This window comes from Lingula anatina, chromosome 4, assembly GCF_051362555.1.
Source record: "Lingula anatina isolate TDL-2025a chromosome 4, LinAna3.0, whole genome shotgun sequence".
Classification (NCBI taxonomy): Eukaryota; Metazoa; Brachiopoda; class Lingulata; order Lingulida; family Lingulidae; genus Lingula; species Lingula anatina.
In genome coordinates, this window is record NC_141770.1 from 12,672,688 (window position 1) to 12,685,104 (window position 12,417).

The 12,417-nt window shown below is 37.0% G+C and overlaps 1 protein-coding gene across 11 annotated transcripts in view; it reads right to left on the reverse strand.

Moving 5' to 3' along the window:
* Positions 1 to 12,417, reverse strand: part of LOC106163150 (uncharacterized) — a 52,056-nt gene that overhangs the window by 13,589 nt on the left and 26,050 nt on the right. For all 11 annotated transcript variants that reach the window (XR_015334134.1, XM_087012077.1, XM_087012076.1 and 8 more), the window contains 16 exons: positions 12,284 to 12,367; positions 11,724 to 11,786; positions 11,281 to 11,448; positions 10,854 to 10,937; positions 10,383 to 10,466; positions 9,918 to 10,013; positions 9,570 to 9,653; positions 9,224 to 9,391; positions 8,467 to 8,550; positions 7,655 to 7,759; positions 4,693 to 4,755; positions 4,212 to 4,454; positions 3,631 to 3,861; positions 2,715 to 3,029; positions 2,277 to 2,444; positions 1,820 to 1,965 (listed from right to left, as the gene is read on the reverse strand). Coding sequence is in view for 10 of the 11 variants with exons in the window: in XM_087012077.1 (XP_086868203.1) it covers positions 1,820 to 1,965; positions 2,277 to 2,444; positions 2,715 to 3,029; positions 3,631 to 3,861; positions 4,212 to 4,454; positions 4,693 to 4,755; positions 7,655 to 7,759; positions 8,467 to 8,550; positions 9,224 to 9,391; positions 9,570 to 9,653; positions 9,918 to 10,013; positions 10,383 to 10,466; positions 10,854 to 10,937; positions 11,281 to 11,448; positions 11,724 to 11,786; positions 12,284 to 12,367 (2,186 nt within the window). In the remaining variant the exon portion in view is untranslated. The remainder of the gene's footprint in view (positions 1 to 1,819; positions 1,966 to 2,276; positions 2,445 to 2,714; positions 3,030 to 3,630; positions 3,862 to 4,211; positions 4,455 to 4,692; positions 4,756 to 7,654; positions 7,760 to 8,466; positions 8,551 to 9,223; positions 9,392 to 9,569; positions 9,654 to 9,917; positions 10,014 to 10,382; positions 10,467 to 10,853; positions 10,938 to 11,280; positions 11,449 to 11,723; positions 11,787 to 12,283; positions 12,368 to 12,417) is intronic.

Sequence of the window (12,417 nt, forward strand, 5' to 3'; positions counted from 1 at the left end):
AATTTTGCTAATTAAGCAGACTTGCCCTCGCTGACTGATTCATCACGCCCGTAACTGGGGAGGGGGGGGGGGGTAAAAAAAGGTCTATTCTGGATGAAACCAAATATCGACAGTGGGTAGAATACGTCGTAAACACCTTCATATAGACCATATATCCCGTTTGCTAGCAATAAAAAGTTTGGGAAGAATAAGCAATTTATTTTCAAGTTCGATTGAAATATATATGCAGATGGGGAAACGTTCTTGAAGTCAACACCGCAAGATCTTACATTTACTACAATCGACCGAAAGATCAGCGGGATCGACCGCCCAGACTTCTTGGCGCCAAATACCACGCGCTGTCAAAATCTGACGAACACGTGTCGCTGTTCACCTACATGGATAACTGATTTGTCAACAATAAAAATTACGTCTTCCTTAACTCCATGGGAGCTTCATAGAGAGTTCCACTGGGTATTTACGTTACCTGTGAGTCACTTTCTATTTCCCCAGATGCATGAAATGTTGATAATATTTAGCGTAATCCACGACGAACTCCATTCCTGTGACCCCCCTCCCCCAAAATGGGACCGTCTTCATTAACATGTGGTTTGCGCTATGCTGGAGCAGGCCAGATAAAAGCAGTCTCTCATTTCTGCATATGCTCAATTCTCACGTCAAATTATAAATGCACTTGTTTTGTGAAAATTATGGCAAGTAAATGCTTTTTTTACGTTCGGGTTGTATCAGTGGGGTTTTCAATATGCACCGTGGTTTGTGCACAGCGAGAGTATATAAGTAAGAAAATCGGAAGAATGCAAGCAAGATACTGTATGTCTATCGGCACAGGTACGCTCCGTATTTTGCCTTTTCTCAATATGTTTTTATATGACATGCTTTTTAAATAAAATACTTAATAGTAATTTGAAGTTACACTGATTTCCGTTTGAGTACCAGTTGGTATTCTTTGATACGGGTGATTGAATTTTCTTCGGAAGTACGTACGTCTACGCCTCGACGCTGAGCAAGCCTTGCGGGTTGAAAACAACTGATCTCAGACTGGTAAAAAATTTCAATTCGGTTGATTTCAGTTGTCATATAAAAATTCAAATAGGGCGTACGTAAATCACATAACTGGTTTAAGTCCACTAAAGCTACTGGTTTCAAGTATAAGTGACCGGCCTTTGTTTACAACACCTGTCTCCGGGCAAATACTCGTCCCACTTGTGAAGCGCATCATGAAAGTGATCGTAGGTGAGGGAAATATATAATTAAAAATTATAATTGTCGTCTTTTTTAATGTTAAGTAATGTTAGCACATATTGTACACAGCAAAATAAGATTTCAGGAGGATAAAACATGCCTGAAACACGTGTTAGGCGAAAATTGCGGCTTATCTTGCGTAACACTTCCGGTAAAATGCAACACTTCCGGAAAGATGGACGTTTTGGCAGATGCCCCTAACAATCCGACGATATCAAAGGTTTCCCTTTGCTGTATTTTAATCAATTCGACCAAACTGACATTTCCATGAAATTAATTAATTAATCTTGGTCGAATTGTTTGGCATATTACCGTATTTCTTGATACATGCATAGCCTTTTCCTCAGAAGTGCTTCATGACCTGTCTGAAACTGATTTCAGTTATAATACCCAATAATAAAATGTTCATATACTATAATAAAATTTTTTACTTCCATTTATTTCTTAAATATAATTTTATTATTGTTTTATTGTTCTTGACCTGAACATGATTAAAGAAAACTGCAAAGACACCTGAATTTGTTAATATGGCCAAAATAGAGCACAAAAAGGGACAAGCATCCACGCCTATACATACCTGAGTACCTGCTGCTTGGCCTGTGACAGCTGTGTCTCCAGTGTCTGGACGGCATCCTCCATCTTGGTGCTCTCGGCCTTGTGTCTCTGCTGGGCTGTGGCCAGGTTCAGCTGGAGCTGCTGGATACTCTGCTCAAGACGGGCAATCTGGATGAGAACAGTAGTGTTCGGTTTATTTCACAAATTTAACCATAATATGGTTATACATTATACTAAAAACCACAATGCTACTTGTAAATCTCAATTTTCATGAGCATAGAATTATATCTGTTACATAATATTTGCTTGTCAAAAGTCCTGTGGTTGCAAGAAAATTCCTGAATGTATATTTCAAATACACCCAAATTCTGAATTTCACAGCTAAGTTTTAAAAAAATTAATACTGATATGACATTAAATCATGAATGTTTTTTGAGGTAGTATGTTTCAGCATTCTATATTATGTTCTATGGACAAACCTCCTTTTGTGCACTATTCTTTTGTTCTTTGAGTCCTGCCAGCTCAATCTTCAGCTCGTTCATGTTGTCCTGCATTTCCGCATTGTGCCTCATCTTCTGCTGCAGGTCGCTGCGCGTCTCCTCGTTATCGTACTCTAGTTGGCGAACCTGGTCCACTTTACTGTTGTACTGGAATAATAAAAATTACAGTTAATATCACATGTCAAACTTGGTCGAATCTGGTTCACTTTACTGTTACTTTGAAATAACAGAAAACTACTGTCAATATCACATACCAAACTCTCTACAAGGGCAACAAGGGTAGCACTTGTTAGCTTTGCAATACTTCATTTACTTGGACAACCACCCTATTTATTCTGGGTCAAAACTGTCTAAGGTCTGAAAACAGAATTAAGATCAACTTGATTTATAAACACCAGATGCCCCAAGGCCACTGACCTCCTCATTGGAGTGAAGGTGCGAATCTTGGTAAGCCATCAGCTCCGCCTGGATCCGCCGCACTTTCTCCTCCTGCTGAGATGCCTCCACCGTCTTTTCATTCATCATCTCCTTCAGGCTGCCAATGGTTTGTTCACAGCGCGTCACCTTATCCAGGGCACCTGACAGCTCGTCTTGGGAGTTATTGAGTTCCTGAGTGAGCTGTTCGATCACTTCCTCGCAGTGGTTCAGCTCGCCATTCTTTTCGTCCAATTTCTGCTCAAGGTTTTCCAAGTCCATTTTTAGTTTTTCTGCCTCGTCGCCTTTTTCCATTTCCTAAAATTAATGATATCTAAATGATGAATATTGTCATTATGGACAGGCGTAATGCCACAAATACCACAAACTAAAAAACAGAAGTAAATGCAGTATCTTAAAAGCCCAATTATCTTAGTAAAAAAAGCAGACCAAGGCAACAGTCATAAGTAAATCAAAACCAAACCATTGACATTTTAACTGTCAAACTGAACACATATTAGTAGTTTTAATAATTATTGAGTAAACCATACTGGTTTGATTGCAAGAGATGAACATCCACACACAACATACAATGAAAAAGGAACCTATATTTGATTTCCTTGATTTTTTCTTAAGTTACACACGAACAAACACTAACACCTCAGTGCCATGTTGTGCTACACGCACATCCTTTAAAACAATTAAAACTAAAACAGTTGAACAATGTCAATGAGCACATGGGTATCAAACAACAGAGGTAATGAACTATGACTTTGTCCCTGTGGTGTCCCAGTGGTGCTCCTAGATTCTGCACATGGTGTGGTAGAGTACTTACCCTGTTCCTGCTCTCTGCCAGTTTCTCCTGCACAGTCCTGATAGTACCCCCTAGATGCTGAATCTGGTGTGGTAGAGTACTTACCCTGTTCCTGCTCTCTGCCAGTTTCTCCTGCAGAGTCCTAATGGTGCCCTCCAAGTGCTGCACCTGGTTCATGCACTGCTGGTACTTCTGCTTGTAGTTGTTGAGGTTGGCCTCCAGTTTCTCCGTCTGCTGTTTGCCTTCCTCCACCTGGTCGTCTAGCACCACGATCTGCTGCCTGGCCTCGGACAGACTGGTGTCCTGCTGCTTCATAGTGGTCAGCTGTTTACGGATCTGAGGAGACAATACTTCAATTAACTTATAATGTACATGTGCTTTTGCGTGTGTGTGTCAGTGCATGTGCATGCAAGCATGGCCTCGTCTCGTCAACATTGATATTTTGAAGCGAAAACTTTTATTATAAAGTGTATTTCATGTGATGAAATTCTTTACAAAAGAAACAGATAAACAGTTACTGAGCGAAAGAGGCCAAGCCTCATACCAAAACCATTTAACAAATGCCAAAAAAGACTATATAACATCATTTAATTTGGACAGAATTATGATATTCTTGTACTCCGTAAAATCATGAACCCCTTGGCCTAGACATCAAGATTTCCCCACATTCCTCTCTGCACACCAACCTCTTCCTGAGATTCATCATAGGCTTTCTTCAGCTCCTCCAGTTCCTCAGTGAGACCCAGGATGGTGGTCTTACTCTGCGTGTTCAGACCCGCCATTTCTTCCAGCTCGGCACGGGTCTGTTCTACCGTCTCCTGCAGGATGACCACATCCTGCTTGTACCGGTTGACCTCCTCCTGGTGCAGAGAGCGCGCCATGTTGAAGTCGGACTTCTGCTGATCAATGGACCGAATATGGTTCTTGACCTGTGAAGAGGAGGAAGGGGGTTATATACAAATATGTAGTTTATACAATTTAAATGAAAATGATCAACAGAGCTGTTTCAAATTCTGAAACAATGAAGTAAAATCTCCAAAAACTCAGAGCTAAATTTTGATCTCTCTTTCCCTCTCTCTCTCTCAGCAATACTTTATATTAAGTTACACAAAGTACTTAAAGCATTCTTGGTAAGCTCATCTTCATGAGAGAAAAAAAAAAGTTCACCTCTTGTTCTGATAACTGTTGAAGGTTCAATAATTCTTGGATTTTCTTCTGATCTGCAGTGGTCTAAAATGAACATCATAATTATAGTGTAATGATATCATATGATATCAAAGACTGTATCAATCATGTGTTAATATAACAGAGTATACAGCACAGATTAACTAACTAGACTTAATTTACTACTGTATATGTGGGTAGTTTTCTCCCTGCTGACATGTCCATCTACCCATGTCACTTTTCATAGAATTAATGTTAAAATAACTTTCAACCTGATGAGTACATATTCAATCGTAAATTGTTGAAAAATATAATTGTATGTAAAAACCATATACATCATTTTGACAGCTAGAAGACAGAAAATTTATAAAGAAATATCCCAATCAACACGTCTGCTCATTCATTTCAGATCAAAATGCTGTAATTGTACCAAGTGAATGGCAGACAAATTAACTTTTCACTTTTATATCAAAAACATTAAATCCCTTTTTTGTACACAAATAAAATACAACATGCATGGTGTGTGGATACAGGTGATACCACCAGAAACAGAAATAGATAAAAAAAAAATGCAACTCAAGGCAATATAAAGTCAAAAGTAATGTAGTGAGAAGACAACCCAAGGTGACATGAAAGCAAAGAATCCGGCTACAGCAAGCAGACTTTCCAGCAACCCTGATTAAAAAAAGGAAGGAAAAAACTGATATAATTATTAACCTCTTTTTTATTATTATATCAGCAACCAAATTTTTTTTGCTACTGACATGACAACATATATTCACCATTCATTGTAAGCCACCAATATTCTATTCCATAAAAACAAAGATTATTTTTCATTTCATTCCTCCGCCACCAGATAAACCATAACCAATTATGACAATTTTGGAAAGATCAGCAGTTGCTCAATTTGCTGTGGGCATACTAATTAACAAACCATTAGAATCATGCACCAGCAAATACACAGCTTTATAAGATACCTTAGGCCTACAACAGAAAGAGGTGGGGGGGGGGGGGGGGAGGGGGGGAGGAGTGAAGACAAAAAAGGGTGGTGGTCCATACCTTATCAACACCAAGAAATAGGAACAGTGCTCGCAGAAAGAGGGGTGATGACACAGTATTACCAAGGAAATGTTTTTCAAAAAGAATTACCATTTATTTTATTAAAAAATTAATTTATTACATCAGAAAAAAAAGTGCAGCAAATGATGACAGAAAAAAAAAAACTAAACATATTTTGTATTTTATCAAAAAGATTTCAAAAACAAATTCTTTCTGAAATGTTGGGCGTGAACACAAGGTATACAATGAAGTACCAGGCAATGGGTCCTATTCAAACCATACCATATCATGCCATACCATTACATGTGAAGCATACCATGTGAAACATGCCATGTGAAGCATGCCATGTGAAGCATACCACAGGGTGCTACACAAGCTGTGAACACATTCAAAGCATGAATCCCAAAAAGAACACTAAAGTATCCTTACACTGAATTCAGATACATGATAGCAGTAAAAGTGTCTATTTACAAAAGTGCTGGCATTCCTTTTATCGAAGACAGACCTGAAGAGACAAGAGACACTCTTATGGCTTATTCTCAGCGCAACTATCGTTTTACACAGATCGATTTAACTCTGCGGGGACTCTTGCTGAATGCAATCAGGTTAACAGATTAACCAGCCTCTTCCTGGCACTGAGTAGAATACAGAAACCTGGTGATTATACGAGTTTGTTTGAAACAAGAGGAGTAGAGACATGTTTATCTGATTGCATTTAGCGAGAGTTCTTGCGGAGTTGGATCGATCTATGCAGAACGATGGTTTCATTGGAAATGAGCCCTTAGGACAACATGAAACCACTGTGACAATATCTAACATTTCAATGGTCATTCAGATCTTATATAGCCGATCTCCCGTAAAGATAGCTTAATCATTATATTTTGCTACATCTTGAAGATGTTTAACAATAGTTAGTTGAAGCTTAGAATGCTGTCTTGTAACTTATCCGAGACTCTAATGTAAAAAAAAAATTACATCGTGATTTCCTAAAACTTTCTTGGCCAAGTCAGGTATAATCATATCTCCAACTCCAAAGTCATCTAGATTAGCTCACAACTGATACTGTCAGCAATCTATGTTCCCTCTATTTACACAAAATTATCACAAAAATTAAAAAAATATATATATAATAAAAAATAAAAAAGCATTTAATTTCATAAATATTCCTCAACATAAAAATAGCATCTTGGCCACAAAAAGGAAAATCCAGCAAAGGGTCCAGCTACAGACACAAATCAAATTATATAATCTGTACCTGTCTTAATTCCAATGGTCCTTTTACCCCACCATACATTAAATTTAAGATGTCAATGAATCGAAGCAGACAGTAAAAAAAAACCTTGGGTGCCAATTTATCACACCTTATAGACATCTTTTTGTTTAAGCTGACAGCCAATAAACTGAATTACATTCAGAAATTTCAAAACCCTAGTTGAAATTTAAGAAGTTTCAGGGGTTATAGTTGAGTGTTTTTTGTTTTAAGCACGGGCCTTTAAAAAAAAAATCTGGAAAATGCAAGTGCCAAAAGAGTGCAGCTCAATATGGGGGGAGGAGCAAAAATACAACACTCAAATAATCGGATATCTGGAATAATTCTTATATTTTTATCTTTGTTTTTAGTGGCTTTTTTCTTAGTGTCTTTCAAAACCTTTTAAATCCATTTTTAGATTTTTTCTAGCACTACCATTGCATTAACAGCCACTAATGCAAAGCTACACTGACAGTTGCATGACATCTGCATCATCTGACCATATTTGTCAGCCTGTAAAGATACTTTGTCCACATGAGAATACTTGGCATTTCTACAGCACGCCCACTAAATGTTTCTCTCTTTCAGTGCTGAAAGCTGTTATAAAAGCTACACCTTGGGTCTGGGTAAAGTAGAAAAGAGATAAACCATATTTACCTTCTGTTCATACTCTTCAATCTTGGCCTGAAGTTCCTTGGTTTCCCCTTGAAGCTGTTTCACTTTGGCATTAAGCCTTTGTACTTCGTCCTCCCGAATATTGAGCTATAGACAGGGCGATTAGGGAAAGAGTGAAGAAAGGAGGGTGGAAAGGGAAGAGGACCAACGGCCGAGGTGAAAGCACAGATGAGTGGACAAGATATGAGAGTTAGACAGTAAAGATAGTGAAAAGAAAGAAGAAAATTAAGCAAAAGAAAGAAAAAATAGTATTAATGTTATTATTATTTAAATAAAAGTTTAAATTAAAAAGAAGCATTGTTAAAAATCACAAAATGAGAACTTGTCTTACTAGGTTTATTCGAACTGGTCTGATTTATGTGTTTCCAATTGCCTTTTATTTTTTAAAGATATAATACAGCATGGTCAAGTAACAAGTCACCGTCTGAACATCTGTTTCAACACAACATCATAATTTCCTCGGAGACAACAATAAAAATATTAAAGAAATTACATAAAATTACCACTGAAGTGGTTATGTAAAAATAACTGTCTACATCATGGACAGTGAGTGTATGCATATGCATGTATGTTACACAGCCAGTATAGTTTTGCTGTGCCGTGTTTGGGTGCCTGCATTTGCATTAACCTACCTCTTCCACACAGTCAGTGTAGTATTGCTTTGCTGTTTGTGTGTGTGTGTGATTGTTTGTGTGTTTGTGTGTGTGTGTGTGTGTGTGTGTGTGTGTGTGTGTGTGTGTGTGTGTGTGTGTGTGTGTGTGTGTGTGTGTGTGTGTGTGTGCATGTTCACCTACCTCTTCCACACAGCCAGTGTAGTTCTGCTGTGCCGTGTCCAGATCTGTCTGCAGCTTTAGGATGGTCTGGTCTCTACTGGCCACCTGGAATATGAAGAAAAGAGGGAGGGGGTGTTACTTTGACTTCAGATTTCTGATATACTAGTTCAAAACTGAGAATGCTGATGTTCATTTCTCTTTTCTGAGGTCCATTCCCAATGCTGCATAGATCAATCCAACACATCTCCCTTTGTTTCCAATGTACTCTTATAATCATCAGCTTTTCTATATTCTAATCAATGCCAGGAGGTGGCATTTTAATCTGTTAATCGGAATGCATTCAATGAGAGTCCCCGTAGAGTTGGCTCGATCTATGTAGAATGAGAGTTTCATTGGGAAAGAGCCCCCAGAGTTTGTCTTGTGGGAGATATCACATGTAAAGACACTGATGTCAAATGACAACTAAAACACTTGATAAATCACTTAAATATTTTGAGATAAAACTTTTTTGTGGGGATGCAGTTCAACTAAAATATAATAACAGCCAGTACACAATAAGGATATGCTGAATCTATATAACATAACAAGAGACTTGACATCTCTTTTCAGGGCAAATTAGTCTGCAACAAAACAATGGAAAAAAGGGTCAATTTTCTGTTATTTCAAAGAACGGTTTCTTATTTGTATATGGAAAAAACATCATACAACAACTGTAAAAAAAATTTAAAAAAAAATCAATAATTCAAATCAATCGATCAAAAAGCATCCCGCCACACACCTCCTTCTGACACGTCCTGTGCTTTTCTTGGGAAATAGTCAGCTCCAGCTCCACCTGGTGGCACTGCTCCTCCAGCTTCATCACTTCCTGTGCGTTTCTGTGGGCTGTGTCTCCTAGCTGCTGGTTCTCGGCCTTCAGCTTCTCTAACTGGTCTTCGTGTTTCAGGACCTGGAACAATGAGATCAGACCTCATTTATGTTCAACTGTTTTTCACATTCTAGCAAGCCCTTTTTTTTTTAAACTTTGTAATATTGTTGTTGTATTAAAAAAAAGAAAAAAGAAAATAGAAAAAAAAATCCACATTTAAGGACAACTACATTCATGGTTTCTACTTTCTCATACTGACCTCATCATAACATGCTGTGTACTGACTCTGAGACTCTATCAAGTCCTCTTGAAGCTGCCTAATGGACTCATCTCGCTGGGAGATCTGAAACAGGAAGTGAATTAAATATCAAATAAATAAATAAATATTAAAAAATAATATAAATAAATAAATAAATAAATAAATAAATAAATAAATAAATAAGAAGCATATTTGATCATAGAACCAGTACCCACTAGGGTTTTTGTGAAAGTTATTCCAATTTTATCCAAAATGTTTCAGAAAACAAAGTTTTGATAAAAACTTGACAATAAAAACAGTGTAAATTAAATCTAGTCAATTAATGAATGAATTCGTGAGTTTTCCTACCTGCTCATCAGAATGCTTCTTCAGGTTGTCAAGATCTTTCTGAGACTGGGTCAATGCTTCCTGAAGTTTCTTTAAAGTCTCTGTGGCTTTCAGTATCTGAGAAATCAATAACAAAAATTGTCAAAAAAGGACAATCACAGAATTAAAAAAAGAACATAATCAATTATAACATAATCAATTATAAAAAGATGTAAATAAGACCATTTTATATAAGAATATGTAACTTTTAATAATTTGAAATCCTCCTTCCCACATATTGAACTTAATATGAAAGGCAGTTTGAGTACTCTTTTTCACATCTGTATATCATTTAACAAATTAAAATCAAAGAAATACAAAGAGAGTCTTCAATTCTTACACACTCACTTTCTTGCTCTCACATGCACAATTCACAAACACTCATTTCATGAAACCACTCTCTAAACAGAAGGGAAAAGATTCTGGAATTATCAGACTTCTGCTCACCTCTCTCTCCCTCTCCCCCAGCCTGGCCTTAACCTTGCCTAGCTCTGTGCTCAGACTCTGGATATTCTCATCTCTCTGGTGGAGCTGAAATGTCACGGATATCTAATAATCATCTATATGAAACAGTAAGTATAGCCATAGGAAAAGTATTTTTTAATTAATTTAGTAGTGAAGGTTTAGCATCAAGAGACAAAAGAGGTAAATTTCAAATTCCAAAATACAGCCTAAGTGGGATAAAAGGACCGTCAAAAAATTTTTTCTTTTGACAAAGCATAAAATTATTATTATTATTAGAAATCATAAAAAGAAGAAGATGAAAAAGAAGAAGAAAAAGAAACAGAACAACAATAATGACAGCAACTACAATAATAATAAAATCGTGTCCCAGTCTAAAATTCAATGAGCACAAGAAAACGTGTACTTGAACTGCATGTCTTAAGTATATACTACAGATATGAATGAAAGCCAGACCTTGCTGAGGACATCTTTGTGCTGTCTCTGTAAGGAATCTTGGTCTTCTTTCAGCTGCCTGATCAAATCTTCCTTAGACTGGACCTGGAATAACAAATATTTATACATATGTACATATATATAATTTTTTAAAAAGTTTTATAATTACTGTTATGACCATCATTAGCCCCAGGTTAAGCAAAGTGAAACAATCCCTTAATATGGATTTATAATCTACAAGGTTAATACATTTTTATTTCTTTCTCTTAATTTGGCTAAATTGTTAGAGAAATTACATGCTTTCTTTAAATTTCTGAAAAACATACATGACATTTCTTGAACAAAAACATCAATCAGGGCTTTGTGTCATAAATGACAAAGTCAGAATCAGTTCAACGTTTATCTTTATAACATGAACTTCTGTCACCATAGCTGTACAACAACTTACATTGTGTGAGAGGTTATCATGCTGTGCGTGCGCCGTCGTCAGCTCTCCGTTTAGCTCGCGCACTTGGTCCTCAAGCCTCCGTATCTCCTCCTGGCAGGTGGTATTCTTCTTGTTCAGGTCGTCTATCTGGCGCTCCAATATGTGGATTCTTTCCTGCCTCATGTCGTTCTGTGGAATTAACAGCGACAAATTAGGCTGAGACTGCTATCAAAGCTGATTCAAGAATTGTTGAATCTACAGCACTTGTCAGAACAGGAGATGACTTTTCTTTCATTTCAAAAATGAGTTTATTAGAAATGTTTTAAATATTTCATCTGTAAAATGAAATATTAAGGAATTGCTGAGAGAGAGAGAGAGAGAGAGAGAGAGAGAGAGAGAGAGAGAGAGAGAGAGAGAGAGAGAGAGAGAGAGAGAGAGAGAGAGAGAGAGAGAGAGAGACTTACATCAGATGTTAGTTTCCTCTGCTGCTGTTGTTGCTGCTCTATTGTTTTCTCTAGTTGGGAGATCTGCAATACAAAAGAAAGTCAGTGAGCAGTTACAATTTGCGGAAACTTCTTGAAAATATTTATCTACATATGGATTAATTTATAAACAGACAAAACCTACATCAAAAAATGTAAGGTAGAATGTAAAAAAAAAAAAATTATATCTCCTATATCTACAACTGACTAAACTTCCTTGTTATCAAGTTAAACAATGGAGATGTATCCTGTCACTTAACCTTGCTTTCAGAACTTTTACATAGTCTTTTTCATGTGTATCTTTCAAAATGACAAACACATATGATCAAATTGTTTGAATTTAGCAATTATCTAACTTCATGTTCGATGAAAAAGCTTTTTAACTGATACTCATTTAATGATGGTTAAAGAAAGGAGCCATTCACATGATTTAGGTCCTCAGGGCCTTTGATGAAGGGTCAAAATCTCTTTTTATGCAGAGCTGACATTTTTCAACCATAAACTGAAAGCTGTCTCCACATTATTCTTTACATTATTCCTACCTGCTCTTCATACTTGCTGTTGGTCTCCTGCATCTCCACATAGTCCATCTTCAGTCTCTGTATCGCTTCCTCACGCCTCTTCACCTGAATACACATAGGAGACATAAAATTCTTGGATTCATATGTTAACAATC